The sequence below is a fragment of the Mauremys reevesii genome, linkage group 14, assembly GCF_016161935.1.
Source record: "Mauremys reevesii isolate NIE-2019 linkage group 14, ASM1616193v1, whole genome shotgun sequence".
In the NCBI taxonomy this organism is placed as follows: domain Eukaryota; kingdom Metazoa; phylum Chordata; order Testudines; family Geoemydidae; genus Mauremys; species Mauremys reevesii.
In genome coordinates, this window is record NC_052636.1 from 15,884,842 (window position 1) to 15,903,434 (window position 18,593).

Below are 18,593 nucleotides of genomic sequence, written 5' to 3' on the forward strand. Positions count from 1 at the left end.
GCACGGGGAGGAGGGGGATGCGTCAGGTCTGATTAACGCAGGGTGCCACCCCCCCCCAGCTAGACAGTCCCGCCGGGGCGTATCTGGGAGGGGGGGTGGACGGAGCTGCCGGGCGTGGGGCGCCACATCGCGTTTCACTGGCGTCCGGCTCGAACACGGCGTCCGGGCCGGGGCGCGTTGCCCCCCAGGCGTCCTTTGGCCCGGGGCCAGGCCGGTTCTGCCTTTCGCCGGCCCCGTCTCTCGCCTTCGGTTACGGGCCGAGCTGGGGGCCCGTGCCCCCCCCCCCGACCCGCTTTGTAGCCACGCGGTTGGGGTCATTTGCAGAAGTGGAGACGTTTTTCCATCGGCTGTTTCACACGCGCGGAGGCCTGGCCCCTGGCTACGCCTTCGGGCCGAGGCGGCGGTGCCGGAATGGGACCCCCACGGCCCGGCAGTGGGAGGCGGGCGCCAGGCAAGGGAGAGCGGAGAACGCGGAGACCCCCGAGCCAGGGGCTGTGCCTGGGGATTGGGGTACCCGCCTGTGATGGGGGTCCCTCCTGCTCCCCTTTAATTCACTGTTCCTGGGGCCAGACTCCCCCCCTCCAGAGTCCCCCCCAGGCCAGGGGCTCAGCCGGGATCCCGGGTCAGATCCCAGCTCTGCCCTTCAACAGGGTTTGAATGGGGACCCCCCTGCCTGCCCCCGTGACACCGCTGAGGGGTGGGGGTCCCAGTGAGCTCCCCGCTCTGTCCCCTCCGTCGGGGGGGGGGGTTAACGCTGCAACGTGAGGGGCGAGAGAAAAGCTGCCCCATGGCCGCCCCTTCAGCCACGCGCCCCACCTCGGTCTAGCTGGAGGGTCCCCTGGGTGCCCCATGTGGGTCCCAGCTGGCAGGCTAGTGTGGGGCAGGGAAGGGAGAGGGCTGCCTGCAGGGGAGAGGGGAGGGGAGGAGAGGGCTGCCTGCAGGGAAGGGGGATGGGTGTGGGGTGGGGAGGGCTGCCTGCAGGGGAGGAGGAGCTAGATGGAGCAGGAATGGGGAGGGGGAGGCTGAAGTTTGGGAGGGACAAGGCCAGCCCCCCCCGAAAAGCCCCGGGGGGGTTCCTTAGCAAGGGGTTACATCGTGACGGGGGGGAGGGAACAGGGGGGCACAGATATAGGGGCCAGGCAGATGGAGAGCGCAGGGACCTGGGGACAGGTGGGGAGGCAGTGGGGGGGTAGCTCCGTCCCTGAGCCCCTCCCCGTGGCACCTGCCTTGCACGACCCCCCTCGGGGTGGGGGGGGTGACAATCTCCCCTCCCCCCAGCCTTTGTTCCCAGGGGGAAGCGACCGGGGGGGGGCGGGGGACGAGGGAGGATCGGGCCCCGCCCGCCCCCTCCCCCCTCCAGGGGCCGGGCGCATCCTCAGGGACCCAGGTGTCCGGGTAATGGCGACGGCTCCATGGTAACGATGGGGGAGGGGCCAGCGGCATCCCCCCACGCCCCCCATCACCGGGGGCAGCAGCCTGCGGGGGGGGGGTGTCTTAGCACGAAGTGGGGATGTGCTAATAAAGCCGGAGACCTCCCCTCCCACAGCAGCCCCCCAGAGATCCCCCTCCCCTTCAGAGACTCCCCTCCCCCAGCAGCCCCCAGATACACCTCCCCAGCAGCCCCCAGAGACCTCCTCCCCTTCAGAGACCCCCCTCCCCCAGCAGCCCCCCAGAGATCCCCTCCCCTTCAGAGACTCCCCCTCCCGCAGCAGCCTCCCAGAGACCCCCTCCCCTTCAGAGACACCCCTCTCCCAGCAGCCCCAGAGACCCCCTCTCCCAGCAGCCCCCAGAGACCCCCTCCCTTCAGAGACACCCCTCCCCAGCAGCCCCCAGAGACCCCTCCCCTTCAGAGACACCCCTCCCCAGCAGCCCCCAGAGACCCCTCCCTTCAGAGACACCCCTCCCCAGCATCCCCCAGAGACCCCTCCTTCAGAGACACCCCTCCCAGCAGCCCCCAGAGACCCCTCCCCTTCAGAGACACCCCTCCCCAGCAGCCCCCAGAGACCCCTCCCCTTCACAGACACCCCTCCCCAGCAGCCCCCAGAGACCCCTCCCCTTCAGAGACACCCCTCCCCAGCAGCCCCCAGAGACCCCTCCCCTTCAGAGACACCCCTCCCCAGCAGCCCCCAGAGACCCCTCCTTCAGAGACTCCCTCCCCAGCAGCCCCTCCCCTTCAGAGACACCCTCCCCAGCAGCCCCCAGAGATCCCCTCCCTCAGAGACTCCCCTCCCCAGCAGATACCCCATCCTCTCCTTCCAGCATCCCCCAATACCCCCTCCACCCCCCACTCTTCCCCTGAGCCGCCCCCTCCCCAATAAATCCCAAGAGGTCGCGGTGCCCCCCAAGTGGGGGGCGGGGTCCCTCCCCGGAGCAGCCGGCGGTGGGGGGGGGGCGGCGGGGTCAGGCTCCGCGGCTCGGCCCGGGCTGTGTCGGTCCCGCTCCCCGCCCGGCCGCGGCTGCTATAAAGCGGGGCACTAAGCCCCGCCCCGCCCCAGCTGGAGGGGGCACGGTGGGGGGGGGCGCTGGCATCACATGAGCCCGGCTAATCCCCCCCCGCCCCCCGCGCCTGTGCGTCACTAGCGGGAGAAAGTGACCTGAGAGGTGGGGGGGAGGGATCCTGCATCCGGCCCACCCCCACACACCTGGGGGGCTGGGCCCCATGGACCCCCCATAGCACAGGGTTACACACACACCCGCACCTCAATCTCTCTGCACCCCCCATCACAGCATCCTCCGTGCCCACCCCCACACACCTGGGGGGCTGGGCCCCATGGACCCCCCCGCCCCAGCAACCTCCCTTCCCCCCCCCCCACTTGGGGGGCTGGGCCCCATGGACTCCCCATAGCACAGGGTTACACACACCCCCGCACCTCAATCTCCCTGCACCCCCCATCACAGCATCCTCCGTGCCCACCCCCACACACCTGGGGCTGGGCCCATGGACCCCCATAGCACAGAGTTACAACCCCGCACCTCAATCTCCTGCACCCCCGTCACAGCATCCTCCCTGCCCACCCCAACACACCTGGGGGGCTGGGCCCCATGGACCCCCCAATAGCACAGTGTTACAACCCCCCCGCACCTCAATCTCCCTGCACCCCCCGTCACAGCATCCTCCCTGCCCACCCCCACACACCTGGGGGGCTGGGCCCCATGGACCCCCCATAGCACAGGGTTACACACACCCCCGCACCTCAATCTCTCTGCACCCCCCCATCACATCATCCTCCGTGCCCACCCCCACACACCTGGGGGACTGGGCCCCATGGACCCCCCATAGCACAGGGTTACAGACCCCCCCACACACCTCAAGCTCCCTGCACCCCCCGTCACCGCATCCTCCCGGCCCACCCCCCATAACCTCGCTGCCCCATAACCCCCTGCACCCACCCATAAACCCCTTTCCCCAATAACCTCCCTGCCCCATAACCCCTGCCTCTCCTTCCCCATCACCTCCCTGCCCCATAACCCCCTGCCCCTCCCCTTCCACGTCCCCCATAACCTCCCTGCCCCATAACCCCCTGCCCCTCCCCTTCCCCTTCCCCCATAACCTCCCTGCCCCATAACCCCTGCCCTCCCCATCCCCATAACCTCCTGCCCCATAACCCCTGCCTCCCCTTCCCCATAACCTCCTGCCCCATAACCCCTGCCCCTCCCCACCCCATAACCTCCCTGCCCCATAACCCCTGCCCCTCCCCATCCCCTCATAACCTCCTGCCCCATAACCCCCTGCCTCTCCCCTTCCTCCATGACCTTCCTGCCCCATAACCCCCTGCCTCTCCCCTTCCCCATAACCTCGCTGCCCCATAACCCTCTGCCCCTCCCCTTCCCCTCATAACCCCTGCCTCTCCCCTTCCTCCATAACCTTCCTGCCCCATAACCCCTTCCTCCCCTTCCCCTTCCCCATAACCTCCCTGCCCCATAACCCCTGCCCCTCCCATCCCCATAACCTCCCTTCCCCATAACCTCCTGCCCCATAACCCCTGCCCCTCCCTTCCCCATAACCTCCCTGCCCCATAACCCCTGCCCTCCCCACCCCCATAACCTCCTGCCCCATAACCCCTGCCCTCCCCATCCCCTCATAACCTCCCTGCCCCTTAACCCCTGCCTCTCCCCTTCCTCCATAACCTTCCTGCCCCATAACCCCTGCCCCTCCTTCCCCATAACCTCCTGCCCCATAACCCCTGCCCCTCCCCATCCCCTCATAACCCCTGCCTCTCCCCTTCCTCCATAACCTTCCTGCCCCATAACCCCTTCCCTCCCCTTCCCTTCCCCATAACCTCCTGCCCCATAACCCCTGCCCCTCCCCATCCCCATAACCTCCCCTTCCCCATAACCTCCCTGCCCCATAACCCCTGCCTCCCCTTCCCCATAACCTCCTTCCCCATAACCCCTGCCCCTCCCCATCCCCATAACCTCCCTTCCCCATAACCTCCCTGCCCCATAACCCCTGCCTCTCCCCTGCCCCATAACCTCCTGCCCCATAACCCCTGCCTCTCCCCTTCCCCATAACCTCCTGCCCCATAACCCCTGCCTCCCCTGCCCCATAACCTCCCTGCCCCATAAGCCCCTGCCCCTCCCCATCCCCATAACCTCCCTTCCCCATAACCCCTGCCCCTCCCCATCCCCCCATAACCCCTGCCCTCCCCTATAGCCCCTTCCCCACCCTGCCCCCCGCCAGGCCCCGCCCCCGCCTGCCCGGGAAGGGGCGGAGGAGCCTGGACTAGCCTCGGCTCCGGCCTCAGCCCCAGCTGACCTCGTGGCGCAACGGTAGCGCGTCTGACTCCAGATCAGAAGGGTGCGTGTTCGAATCACGTCGGGGTCACGGGCGGGCGGCGCTTTTTGTGGGGGGCCCCGGGACCCCCCGTCCCTCCGGGCACCCGGTCCTGCGCGCTGCTGCACAACACACCGTGCAACACAACACCCGGTCCTGCACGGTGCAAGACAACACGTAGTGACACCCTGTCCTACAGGCTACACTGCAACACAACACCCCGTCCTGCACATGCAATACTCCTATACACTGCAGCACGACACCCCATCCTACACATGCAATACCCCATACACTGCAACACCCTGTCCTGCCCTCTGCTACACAACACAACACTCTGCTACACACTGCAGCACAACACACACTGCAACACCCCATCCTACACACTGCAACACAACACCCCGTCCTGCACATGCAATACTCCTATACACTGCAGCACCCCATCCTGTGCACTGCTACACAACACACGCTGCAACACCCTGTCCTGTGCACTGCTACACAACACACACTGCAGCACCCCATCCTGTACACTGCAACACGACACCCCATCCTACACATGCAATACCCCATACACTGCAACACCCTGTCCTGCCCTCTGCTACACACTGCAGCACAACACACACTGCAACACCCCATCCTACACACTGCAACACAACACATCATCCTACACACTGCAACACACTGACCTAAATAATGCTACACAACACACACTGCAACACAACACACCATCCTACACACTGCTACACAACACACTGTCCAACATGCTACAGTACCACACACACTGCAACACACCATCCTACAGACTGTCCTGCATACTGCTACACAACACAGGCTGCAACACACACTGCCACACAACACACACTGATGTAAATATTGCAACACAACACACACACTGCAACTGCAATACACTGCCCTACATACTACAACACAACACATGCACACACTGCAGCACAGTCCAACACAACAGTGTCCTACACATTGCAACACAAACACTGCAACACAACAGTGGCCAACATTCTGCAACTTAATCCAACACACACATACTGCAACACCACAACACAATGCCCTACACATTGCAACACAATCCAGCGCACACACACACACATACCAGTGTCCTACTCAATGCAAAAGTCCAACACAGTCCAACGCTCCACAGCATGACTCCCCTCTCCTCCCAAACACACACAAAATGCTGTACACACTGCAACACAACACACTGCAATATCATTCAACACACCATCTCATATGACGCCCTTTGGCTCCCCCCCACACTGCGATACAGTGTACCACAGCACAATATTGTGACGTACAAGACAACACTCTAGCGTACAATAGCAGGCTATTGTGTTGCTGTGAATTGCGGTATAGTCTGGTGTGTTGCGTACCAAGATACTGTGCGATGGCGTTGAATGCACCACCCACTGTGTCTGTGACATGCACAACACGATGCAATGCCCCAGGACAGTGCAACGCACAACAGATGGGGACGGTGAAATGCAACACAACGCCCCACAGCACAACACAATGCAGTGCCCCTAGGGCCCAGCAATGCACTACACATATCGGGGCTGTGAAACGCAACAGCACAACACACAGGACTCAGTGGCAGTCCTACCCATCCCCCACACCCCCAGTCTCCTGGTGTGTGTGTGGGGGGGGTCCTACCCCCCACTGCCCTCCCTTATCTCTGCCTCCCCCATCACGCGCCCAGCGCCGGCGGGGCCCCCCTGGCATCACCAGGCCAGGCATGTGCGGCCCCTTAATGAGTGTTTTGTCCCCCGGTCCTAATGACCCAGCAACAGAGTCATTAGCGGAGCTGCCAGGGAAGCAGGGGACTGCTGGTGCCAGCAGTGGGATTCCTGGGCCCAGCCCCGCCCTGGGCTCAGACAAATGCCCCATTCAAAGCCTGGGGGCCCTGAGGGGACTGTGTGTGTGTGTGTGTGTGTGTGTGTGTGTGTGTGTGTGTGTGTGTGTGTGTGTGTGTGTGTGTGTGTGTGTGTGGTCTTCCAAGGGCAACACACACAGGATGATCCTACCATGGCCAAGCCCCCCCACTTCCTGCCAGCCACATGTAAACACTGCCGGCCTCAGGGGTCCCAGATGGGGACAGGGGGGCTGGGTTCGGCAAAGAGCCCACCCCCCCATCCCCACCCCATAACTCCTCCCCCGAGCCAGGCCAGGCTCTGGGCCTCCTCCACACGTGGTGCAGAGGGGGGGGCGGAATCCGGAGCAAGGCCGCAGCTGGTGTTTCCAGGGGGGGTGTCAATCCGGATTGACTCCCAATTCCACTCGCAGGGACGGCAGGACCATGAGGTTTGGGGGGGACGGAGAGCCAGAGAGAGCTGCCCCCCCCCACGCACTTATTCCACCCCCCCGTAGCCAGCAGGCAGCTGGTGCGCCCGCCGCCCAGCCCAGCAACCCGGCGCCGTGGCTTAGTTGGTTAAAGCGCCTGTCTAGTAAACAGGAGATCCTGGGTTCGAATCCCAGCGGTGCCTGCGGCGGGGGGAGGGGCGCTCCCTTTTCCTGGGCTGGGGGGGGTCCCCCCAAAAATCACAGCCTCCACCCCCGCCCTTTTGCTGCGGCAGGGAATCCCGGAGGTCAGGTAGCTGCAAAGCAAAACCCCTGTCGCGAGCACACGCAGGGGGGTGGGAGCCCGGTGCATGAAGGGGGAGGGACCCAGGCGTCCGGTGCGTGGGGGGGGCAGAAGCCCGGTGCATGGAGGGAGAGGGACCCAGGCGTCCGGTGCGTGGGGGCAGAAGCCCTGTGCATGAAGGGAGAAGGGACCCAGGCGTCCGGTGAAGTGGAGGCGGGAGAATCTAGGGTATGAAGGGGGAAGGGACCCAGGCGTCCGGTGCATCGCATGAAGGGGGAAGGGACTCAGGCGTCCGGTGCCTCGTGAGGTGGAGAGGAGTGAGAGAGGGTGCCCCCCCCCGTGCAGCACCTCATCTCCCCTGGCACAGCCCCCCCGCCCCGTCCCACTTTCCCAGGGCTGGAAATTTCCATGAGTCACAGAGCAGGAGCTCCCCCCCCCCCGCCCCAGGCCAGCCCCTTTCGGGGAGGAGCTGGTGTCTGTGCGCACAGGAATGCCCCCCCCCGCCGCTTTGTCACTCTCAAATCCTTCATCCCAGCCTGACCTGGGGGCAGGGCAGGGCCCATATCTCAGCTGGGGGGCAGGGCCCCATATCTCAGCTGGGGGGCAGGGCAGGGCCCATATCTCAGCTGGGGGGCAGGGCCCCATATCTCAGCTGGGGGGTCTGGAGGGGAGGGAGTGGGGGGGGGCCTGGTTTGCATCCCTGGGGCTGCGGAGGCATAAACATCCCTGGAGCCTGGAGGTGCAAAACAAACTCTCAGAGCTTTTAATGAGGCCAGGAACCGCTCCCCCCCCCCCCCCCCCCCCGGGGTGGGGGCGGCCGCAGGGCTGGCAGCAGCGGGACAGGGGGGGGGCCCGCCCCAGGGATGCAGCGCGAGCCAGGTGACCCCGAGCCGGCCGGACAGGGGGAGGGGCCTGCGTGGGGGGGGGCGCAGGACCCCTAGACGAGGCTGAACGGGCAGGACCCTGTGGGCTGGGTGCAGGGGGGTCCCCCGCTGATGCTCAGCGGGCAGGGGGGGTGTAGCGAGAAGGGTCCCTCCACCCCACTGAGCCGGCAGGAGGCCGGGGGCCCAGGGGCCTGGCAGGAGGCCGGGGGCAGGGCCCGGCAGGAGGCCGGGGGTCCTACACTATGCTGAGCCGGCAGGAGGCCGGGGGCAGGGTCCTGGCAGGAGGCCGGGGGGGGCCAGGGGCCAGCAGGAGGCCGGGGGCCCTACACCACGCTGAGCCGGCAGGAGGCCAGGGGCCTAGCAGGAGGCCGGGGGGGGGCTCTACACCACGCTGAGCCGGCAGGAGGCCGGGGGGGGCCCAGGGGCCCGGCAGGAGGCCGGGGGGGGGGACACAACACCACGCTGAGCCGGCAGGAGGCCGGGGGGTGCCCAGGGGCCTGGCAGGAGGGTGGGGAGGGGTCCCTACACCACGCTGAGCCGGCAGGAGGCCGGGGGGGGCCTGGCAGGAGGCCAGGGGGGCCCAGGGGCCCAGCAGGAGGCCAGGGGGGGCCTAGCAGGAGGCCGGGGGGGGTCTCTACACCACACTGAGCCGGCAGGAGGCCAGGGGGGGCCCAGGCGCCCGGCAGGAGGCCGGGGGGGGGTCCCTACACCATGCTGAGCCGGCAGGAGGCCAGGGGGGGCCCGGCAGGAGGCCGGGGGGGGTGTCTCTACACCACGCTGAGCCGGCAGGAGGCCGGGGGGGCCAGGGGCCCGGCAGGAGGCCGGGGGTCTCTACACCACGCTGAGCCGGCAGGAGGCCGGCACCCCACAGCTGACTTTGTGGCGGTCGAAGAGCTGGCGAAGCTGCTCCACATACAGCTCGTGGTAGTGAGCGACCTCGGCGCGGGTGGGGAGGGGGCGGCACGGCACCGGGATGGGGCTCCCCACTGTGGAGAGAGAGAGAGAGAGAGGAGGGGGGTTAGCAGGGGGCTGGGGTCCCCCCTCCCCGCCCGGCCCAGGGCCCGGGGCCGCCCCCTCCCCGGTCTCCTCACCCACGACGGTGATGGGCGAGGGGCAGGGCAGCGGCCCGCGCCCCCAGAACAGGCAGGGCGCGAAGCCCGTCAGGTCCTTGAAGCGGAGCTGCAGGTGCCGGAGCCGGCTGCCCGGCGGGAAGACAAGCTGCCGGAAAACCTCGTTCTCCCCGAAGGAATAGACGGGAACCAGGGCGGCCCTGCCACGAGATGGGGGGGGTTAGAGCCGGGGAGCAGCACTGGCCTGCACCCCCCACAGTGCACCCCCAGCAACACGGCACCCGCCCCAGTGCCCCCCGCAATGCACCGGCCTGGTGCCCGCCCCAGCGTGCCCCCCAGCAACGCGGCACCTGCCCCAGTGCCCCCCGCAATGCACCGGCCTGGTGCCTACCCCAGCGTGCCCCAGCTCACCCGCCCCAGTGCCCCCCGCAATGCACCGGCCTGGTGCCTACCCCAGTGCCCCCAGCAACGCAGCACCTGCCCTATGCCCCACCCCTGCCCACCCAAGGCGCGGTGTCCCCACCCCTGCCCACCCAGTGCCCCCACCCAGCCCTGTCTCAGCACCCCTCCATGCAATCACATGGCACCCACCCAATGCACCGGCCTGGTGCCCCCCCAGCGTGCCCCCCAGGAACGCAGCACCCGCCCGGTGCCCCAGCTCAGCACCCCAGTGCCCCCACCCAACACACCGGCCTGGTGCCTGCCCCATGCGCCCCCAATGCACCAGCCCCGTATCTCAGGGCGCCCACCCAGCACCCGCCCCGTGCCCCAGCTCCCACACCCAATGCTCCAGCCTGCCCCCCCCCTTGCTGGTACCCACCCGTGCTGCAGCGCCAGGCGCACGAAGCCGGTGCGGCGTCGCAGGGTGACGCGGTGCTGCCCGGGGGCGCAGTCCAGCGACTCGGCCGCGCCCCCCACCACGATCACCACCGCGTTGCCGGGCCGGGCGAGCAGGAAATCCAGGCTGGGGCGGCTCACGGGGCACATCCCTGCGGGGGGGTGGGGGGGTATAGTGAGCTGGGGGGTGGCTGAAGCAGGAACCTCCCCCCACCCCAGGGTCAAACACCCAGGGAACAAGCTGGCAGCTCCCCCAGGGGACAATTATCCCCTCCCAGAGCATGGGGAGCCAAAGGGGGGGGGAAGCATCAGCCCCCGGTGAGGCAGGGGAGGACCCTGCACATGGGGGGGGTCCCTGGGAGGGGGGGCACAGGGGTATGTGCAAGGGGTGACCCCCAAAGAAACTTCTTATAGCTGGGAGAGGCAGAGTCCAGAAGAGAGACCCCCACACACACACCCTATAGCACATCGCCATGGAGGGGGAGCTACAGGCTTCACCCCCCAGGTCCTCCTCCCCAGAGCCCATGTCCCAGGGTGGGGGGATGCCATGTTCACCTCCCTTGTCCCTGCGCCCCCCAGAGCCCCTCCTGCCCCAGGGGGAGGGGAGTGTCTCCGTGCACCCCATCTCTGCTGCCCCCCCCAGAGCCCCTGCTGCCCCGGGGGAGGGGAGTGTCTCCGTGCACCCCATCTCTGCTGCCCCCCCTGCCCAAGCCCCCCATGTCCTGGGGTGGCGGTGTCTGTGCCCCCCATCCCTGCTGCCCCCGGGGAGGGGAGTGTCTCCGTGCACCCCATCTCTGCTGCCCCCCCTGCCCAGAGCCCCCCCATGTCCTGGGGTGGGGGTGTCCCTGCCCCCCAGAGCCCCCCTGCCGGGGCCCCTCACCGAAGCCCATCATGTACTCCCGGTAGAGGGGCAGCCGGAAGAGCCCCGCCAGCAGCGCCAGGCTGGGCCGCAGGCCGGGGAAGAGCCGGGAGAAGCCGGGGCCCTCGGTGCAGAAGGCGGCCGCGGCCCCCGCGCACATGATGCCATGGGGGTGGGAGCCCAGCACGTAGCTCCGGTCGGGGGGCAGCGCCGCCGTCTTCACCAGCTGCGGGGGGCAGAGGGGGGAAAGGTCAGTGAGGGACGTGGGGGTCTGGAAGGGGCCGGGGGTCATTGTGGGGCAGAGGTCAGAGAGGGACGTGGGGGTCAGGAAGGGGCCGGGGGTCATTGTGGGGCAGAGATCAGAGAGGGACGTGGGGGTCTGGAAGGGGCCGGGGGTCATTGTGGGGCAGAGATCAGAGCGGGACGTGGGGGTCTGGAAGGGGCCGGGGGTCATTGTGGGGCAGAGGTCAGAGAGGGACGTGGGGGTCAGGAAGGAGCCGGGGTCATTGTGGGGCAGAGATCAGAGAGGGACGGGGGGGTCGGGACGGGGCCGGGGGTCATTGTGGGGCAGAGATCAGAGAGGGACATGGGGGTCTGGAAGGGGTCGGGGGTCATTGTGGGGCAGAGATCAGAGCGGGACGTGGGGGTCTGGAAGGGGTCGGGGGTCATTGTGGGGCAGAGGTCAGAGAGGGACGTGGGGGTCTGGAAGGGGCCGGGGGTCATTGTGGGGCAGAGATCAGAGAAGGACGTGGGGGATCTGGAAGGGGCCAGGGGTCATTGTGGGGCAGAGGTTGAGGGCAGCGGCAGAGGTCAGAGCGGGACGTGGGGGTCTGGAAGGGGCCGGGGGTCATTGTGGGGCAGAGGTCAGAGCGGGACGTGGGGTCTGGAAGGGCCGGGGTCATTGTGGGGCAGAGATCAGAGAGGGACGTGGCCGTGGGGGTCTGGATGGGGTGGGGGGTCATTGTGGGGCAGAGATCAGAGAGGGACGTGGGGGTCTGGAAGGGGCCGGGGGTCATTGTGGGGCAGAGGTCAGAGTGGGACGTGGGGGTCCGGAAGGGGCCGGGGGTCATTGTGGGGCAGAGATCAGAGAGGGACGTGGCCGTGGGGGTCTGGAAGGGGCCGGGGGTCATTGTGGGGCAGAGATCAGAGAGGGACGTGGGGTCTGGAAGGGCCGGGGTCATTGTGGGGCAGAGGTCAGAGCGGGACGTGGGGTCTGGAAGGGCCAGGGGTCATTGTGGGGCAGAGATCAGAGAGGGACGTGGGGGTCTGGAAGGGGCCGGGGGTCATTGGGGGGCAGAGATCACGGGGGGGTCATTGTGGGGCAGAGATCAGAGAGGGACATGGGGGTCTGGAAGGGGCCGGGGGTCATTGTGGGGCAGAGGTTGGGGCGGCGGCAGAGGTCAGAGCGGGACGTGGGGTCCGGAAGGGGCCGGGGTCATTGTGGGGCAGAGGTCAGCGCGGGACGTGGGGGTCCTGAAGGGGCCGGGGGTCATTGTGGGGCAGAGATCAGAGAGGGACGTGGCCGTGGGGGTCTGGAAGGGGCCGGGGTCATTGTGGGGCAGAGATCAGAGAGGGATGTGGGGGTCTGGAAGGGCCGGGGTCATTGTGGGGCAGAGATCAGAGCGGGACGTGGGGGTCTGGAAGGGGCCAGGGGTCATTGTGGGGCAGAGATCAGAGCGGGACGTGGGGTCTGGAAGGGGCCAGGGGTCATTGTGGGGCAGAGATCAGAGAGGGACGTGGCCGTGGGGGTCTGGAAGGGGCCGGGGGTCATTGTGGGGCAGAGATCAGAGAGGGACGTGGGGGTCTGGAAAGGGCCGGGGGTCATTGTGGGGCAGAGGTCAGAGCGGGACGTGGGGGTCCGGAAGGGGCCGGGGGTCATTGTGGGGCAGAGATCAGAGCGGGACGTGGGGTCTGGAAGGGGCCAGGGGTCATTGTGGGGCAGAGATCAGAGCGGGACGTGGGGTCTGGAAGGGCCGGGATCATTGTGGGGCAGAGGTTGGGGCGGCGGCAGAGGTCAGAGCGGGACGTGGGGGTCTGGAAGGGGCCGGGGTCAGTGTGGGGCAGAGATCAGAGCGGGCCGGGGGTCTGGAAGGGGCCAGGGGTCAGTGTGGGGCAGAGGTCAGAGTGGGACGTGGACGTGGGGTCTGGAAGGGGCCGGGGGTCATTGTGGGGCAGAGATCAGAGAGGGACGTGGGGGTCTGGAAAGGGCCGGGGGTCATTGTGGGGCAGAGATCAGAGAGGGACGTGGCCGTGGGGGTCTGGAAGGGGCCGGGGGTCATTGTGGGGCAGAGATCAGAGAGGGACGTGGCCGTCGGGGTCTGGAAGGGGCCGGGGGTCATGGTGGGGCAGAGATCAGAGCGGGACGTGGGGTCTGGAAGGGGCCAGGGGTCATTGTGGGGCAGAGATCAGAGAGGGACGTGGGGGTCTGGAAAGGGCCGGGGGTCATTGTGGGGCAGAGGTCAGAGCGGGACGTGGGGTCTGGAAGGGGCCGGGGGTCATTGTGGGGCAGAGGTCAGAGCGGGACGTGGGGGTCTGGAAAGGGCCGGGGTCAGTGTGGGGCAGAGGTCAGAGCGGGACGTGGGGGTCTGGAAGGGGCTGGGGGTCAGTGTGGGGCAGAGATCAGAGCGGGCCGGGGGGGTCTGGAAGGGGCCAGGGGTCAGTGTGGGGCAGAGGGAGCACTGGACTCAGCCTGGGGGCTGGAGGGGATAAAAGGGGGGTGTTGAGGGGTCACTGTGGGAGCTGGGGCTCATGGAGCGGTTGCCGTGGGGGGGGCAGCCCCCAGGAGCAGGAAATGGGTGGGGAGAGAGACAAACAATTTGGACAGACGGACACGAGCCGGTAGGGGCAGGGGAGGGTCGGACAGACAGGCAGTCGTGGGGGGGGAGGTTGAATATTCAGGGTCTGGTGTGACCCCCCCCCAACATACCCACCCTGTCCCGGCCCCACTGCCCCAACCCCCCCTTCCGACCTCCACTGCCCCCCAAACCCCCCACCGCCCTGCCCCATTCCTTACCCCCCTGAGCTGGGCAGATGCCCCCTAAGACACCCCCCCCATTACCTTGACGGGGTAATAATCAGTCAAATGCTGCCAGACTCGCCAGCGTCGCATCCAGTCTGAGCGTCGGCCGCCTGCAGGGGGAGATAGGGGGTGGGAGGAAATGGGGCCTGTCCCCTCTGGGGGGCGCCGGCTCCCCCCCGGCCCCAGGGCAGGGACTGGCTGGCTTAGGGGGGTGGGGAGTGGGGCAGGGGCCTGTCCCCTCTCGGGGGCGCCGGCTTCCCCCCGGCCCCAGGGCAGGGACTGGCTGGCTCAGGGGGCGGGGAATGGGGCAGGGGCCTGTCCCCTCTCGGGGGCGCCGGCTCCCCGGCCCCAGGGCAGGGACGGGCTGGCTCAGGGGGGTGGGGAAAGGGGCAGGGGCCTGTCCCCTCTGGGGGGCGCCGGCTCCCACCCGGCCCCATTGCAGGGACTGGCCGGCTCAGGGGGGCGGGGAATGGGGCAGGGACCGGCTGGCTCCGGGGGCGGGAATGGGGCAGGGACTGGCCGGCTCAGGGGCGGGAACGGGGCAGGGACTGGCCGGCTCCGGGGGGCGGGGAACGGGGCAGGGACTGGCCGGCTCCGGGGGGCGGGGAATGGGGCAGGGACTGGCCGGCTCTGAGGGGCGGGGACTGGGGCAGGGACCGGCTGGCTCCGGGGGGCGGGGACTGGGGCAGGGGCCTGTCCTCTCTGGGGGGCGCCGGCTCCCACCCGGCCCCAGGGCGGGGACTGGCCGGCTCCGGGGGGGCGGGGAATGGGGCAGGGACTGGCTGGCTCCGGGGCATGGGGCAGGGACCGGCTGGCTCCAGCAGGGGTGGGGGGAACGGGGTCGGGGGGCAGGGACACTCACCTCTCTCTGGGGTGTCACGGTCGAGCACCCACCACACGAAGTACAGCACGGAGACGGCCCAGAGGCGGGTGAAGAGCAGATAGAAGAGCAGGCACGTGAAGAAGGCACCTGTGGGGGGAGGACAGAGCTGAGGGCCGGCCCCACACTGAGGTGTCCCACGAGGAGATCGTAGAACAAATGGATCCATTACCCAGCGACCCGTCGCCAGGCCCAGCCGGGATCACCCCAGATCTGCAGGAACTCGGGAAACGGCAGAGTGTGTCGCCTGTCACCTAACTCAGCCGCTGGGCCGGATGCCTGGAGGACGGCTAGTGTGACGCCGATCTTTACACAGGCTCCAGAGGTGATGCCGGCAATCACAGGCCAGTGAGCCTGACTTGGGTACCGGGCAAACCGGCTGAAACTCCAGCAAAGACCAGAATTGTCAGCCAGGGAGATGAGCAGGACTTGGGGAAGAGTCACCCTGGTTTTAGTAAAGGGAAATCGCGCCTCACCAATCTACTAGAATTCCTGGAGGGGTCAACAGGCACGTGGCCAAGGGGGATCCAGGGGACTTAGATTCCCAGAAAGCCTTTGCCCAGCTCCCTCCCCAAAGGCTCGTAGGCAAAGTCAGCTGGGACGGGACAGGAGGGGAGGTCCCCTCCTGGATCAGTACCTGGGTAACAGGCAGGAAACAAAGGGGTGGAACAAAGGGGCAGTTTTCAGCGTGGAGAGAGGGAAATCGTGGTGCCCCCCCCCCCCCAGGGGTCTGTGCTGGGGCCCATCCTATGCCACAGAGTCATCAACCATCTGGATAAAGGGTGAAGAGTGAGGTGGCAACATCTGCAGATGATACAAAACTGCTCCGGATAGTTGAGTCCCCGGCAGCCTGGGACGAGCTGCAAAGGACCTCACAGAACTGGGTGACGGGGCACAACCTGGCAGGTGAAATTCAGGGTTGATCAATGCAAAGTGATGCACGTTGGAAACCATCATCCCAACTCGACCTGTGCAGTGATGGGGCCGAATGAGCTGCTACCGCTCAAGAGATCTTGGAGTCACTGTGGGGAGTTCTCTGCAAACACCCGCTCGACGTGCAGCCGCAGCCGGGAAAGCGACCAGAAAGTTGGGAATCATTAAGAAAGGGAGAGAGAATCAGACAGAAAATATCCTGTTGCCTCTCTGTAAATCCATGGGACCCCCACACCTGGAACACTGTGTGCCGATGGGGCGCCCCATCGCAGAAAGGATCTAGTGGGACTGTCAAAGGTTCAGAGAAAGGCAGCACCGGTGACCCAGGGTACAGAAATCCCTGTATTAAGCTATTTTCATACAACTTTGTATCAGAGCCCTATGTAGGAAAACGTAGAGAGCACTGTGTGTTCGGCCCTGGGATAATGTTATAGCCCCTAAGGAGAGTTAAAGTAGCAGAAAAATGTCTTTTTGCTAGTAGAATAAGACCCCCCCCCCACTACCCTTAATCAATTGCCCTGTTGAATGAGCAAGGTGGGAATGAGCAAGGCGGGAAGGCAGCACCTCCAGACAGCCGCACCCCTTGGGGAGGAGCTGGGAGCCAGACCCAAGGACACTAAAACGTGTCAAGCGGCTCGTTAAAGCTCAGACACACTGACGGCTCCCTGGGGGGTTAGGAGCCAGCACCCACCTTTGGAAACACCCTCTGTGCAGCACTGGGCCAGCCCCCAGAAGGAAGCAGCACAAAGGCCCAACGGACACAGATTTCGGAGCGGGTGGAGATTTGCAGGAGCAGGGAGCTGCTATAAATGTGAGGGGTCTTGCACAGGCCCCCGGGTCTCGTCGTGACTACATGGAGCATCGATCCGGATCGGCAGAAGCCCGGCTCCACCCCTCCCGCAGCTAACTCACCTCGGCCAGTGCACTTAGGGGCAGCAGCTAGTTGGTAACAAGAAGACGGGCGTGTGCGAGTGGGTGAGTGTGACACATATCTGCATATGATGCAGTGTTAACGAATACCTGCATTACTGATAAATGTGGCGTTTTGCCTTATTCCCCCTGAAAAGAGCCTGTGCAGCACTTTAAGTAAAAGAGAACGGCTCCCGTACGAGGGCAGACTAAGACGACGGGGGCTGGTCAGCTTGGAACAGAGACCCTCAAGGGGGATCCGATTGAGGGCTATAAAACGAGGCCGGGGCTGGTAAGCGAACAGGGAAGTGTTATTTACCCCTTCACACAACACAAGGGGTCACCCGACGACATTAACAGGCAGCAGGGTTAATACAAACAGGAGGAAGTGCTTTGTTAACCTGCGGAACTCCTTGCCGGGGGATTTTGTGACAGCCTATCTGGCAGCACCCACCTCCCTCATTGCAGGAGTCAGCCCCCCGCCTCCCTCGGCCTCACTTACCGAAGAAGAGGAAGGTCATAACCCACTGAAACACGCTCAGCAGCTCAAGCTGCTTCTTCAGGGCGCCCGTCATCCTGCTGGGGGGAGCCTGGCTCCACGAAGCCCCCAGCTGGGAGGAGAGAACAGAGTCTGGGCCTGGCTGGACACCTCTTCACCCAGGGACCCCCTCGCCCAGCCCTGAAATGCAGCCACCTGCAGGGTGGGGGAGCTGATTATGCAGTGACCCCTCACCCGGCACCAAGATGTGGCCACCTGTGGGACGGGGTGGCCGGTTACCCAGGGACCCCTCGCCCGGTGCTGAGATGCAGCCACCTGCGGGGTGGGGGAACTGGTTATGCAGTGACCACTTGCCCAGAGCCAAGATGTGGCCACCTCTGGGGCGGGGCGGCTCATTACCCAGGGACCCCTCACCCAGCACTGAGAAGCAGCCACCTCTGGGGCGGGGCGGCCGGTTACCCAGGGACCCCTCGCCCGGCGCTGAGATGCGCCCACCTCTGGGGTGGGGCACAGAGCTGGTTATACGGTCCTGGCTCTGAGCCAGGGCACGGGGGCTGTTTACCCTACAAACACCCCCCCCCCCCGTGCATGAGGACACGTGAGCCCAGGGGGAAGGAGGGAGAAGGGAGACACATGCGGAGGTGTGGGGGATAGGTGGGCTGACCAAGCTCTGGGGGTGGGAGGATGGAGGGATAGTGGGGGGGGGGGGTGGGTAGGACCCAGGAGTTCTGGCTCCCACCACGCCCTGTGGAGGGGAGAGGAACTGACACCCCCCCAGATTCACCCAGCCCCAGCCCGCCCCACCCCTCCCCCCGAGCCTGGCCCCTGCCCCCCAGCCCCAGGGGGCTCTCACCGCCAACTCCACGCCTGGGGGGCCTGCTCCCCGCTCCGGATCCACGTCCCACTCACGACGACGCACTTTGGCCCCAGGAGCAACGTGAGACTCCGGCGGGGCAGGAGATAAGCGGGGGCAGGGAGAGACTCAGAGCCAGCGCCTGGCGCAGATCGGATGTCTGGGTTCGCTCCCGGGCTCCCGGAAGGGAGTGGGGGCTGGTGGGTCAGAGCAGGGGGGGCTGGGAGCCAGGACTCCTGGGTTCTCTCCCCGGCTCTGGGAGGGGAGTGGGGGCTGGTGGGTCAGAGCAGGGGGCGCTGGGAGCCAGGACTCCTGGGTTCTCTCCCGGGCTCCACGATGGGAGTGGGGGCTGGTGGGTTAGAGCGGGGCGGGGGCTGGGAGCCAGGACTCCTGGGTTCGCTCCCGGGCTCCCGGAAGGGAGTGGGGGCTGGTGGGGCAGAGCAGGGGGCGCTGGGAGCCAGGACTCCTGGGTTCTCTCCCCCGCTC

At 66.6% G+C, this 18,593-nt stretch overlaps 1 protein-coding gene and 2 non-coding genes across 3 annotated transcripts; 2 read left to right on the plus strand and 1 right to left on the minus strand.

The window, feature by feature from the left end:
* The first annotated feature begins 4,753 nt into the window (after positions 1-4,753).
* On the plus strand, positions 4,754-4,825 carry TRNAW-CCA. Its single transcript has one exon. It is a non-coding gene; the product is annotated as a tRNA-Trp (tRNA).
* A 2,367-nt stretch (positions 4,826-7,192) lies between these two features.
* On the plus strand, positions 7,193-7,266 carry TRNAT-AGU. The gene has a single exon. It is a non-coding gene; the product is annotated as a tRNA-Thr (tRNA).
* A 1,813-nt stretch (positions 7,267-9,079) lies between these two features.
* MOGAT3 (monoacylglycerol O-acyltransferase 3) lies at positions 9,080-18,178 on the minus strand. Its single transcript, XM_039499773.1, has 8 exons — positions 18,108-18,178; positions 17,258-17,449; positions 14,896-15,003; positions 14,073-14,143; positions 11,036-11,240; positions 10,139-10,307; positions 9,340-9,518; positions 9,080-9,234 (listed from the first exon to the last, which is right to left on the minus strand). Exons 2-8 carry the CDS (start codon positions 17,328-17,330, stop codon positions 9,080-9,082), a joined length of 960 nt encoding a protein of 319 aa, XP_039355707.1. The 5' UTR covers positions 17,331-17,449; positions 18,108-18,178.
* Between the last annotated feature and the right edge of the window lie 415 nt (positions 18,179-18,593).

Coding starts and splice junctions, on each gene's coding strand:
- MOGAT3 (XM_039499773.1), bottom strand. CDS start 17,330: ATGACGGGCGCCCTGAAGAAGCAGCTTGAGCTGCTGAGCGTGTTTCAG. Junction 15,004..17,257: donor TATGACCTTCCTCTTCTTCG/GTAAGTGAGGCC, acceptor CTCCCCCCACAG/GTGCCTTCTTCACGTGCCTG. Junction 9,519..10,138: donor CGCCTGGCGCTGCAGCACGG/GTGGGTACCAGC, acceptor ATCTCGTGGCAG/GGCCGCCCTGGTTCCCGTCT.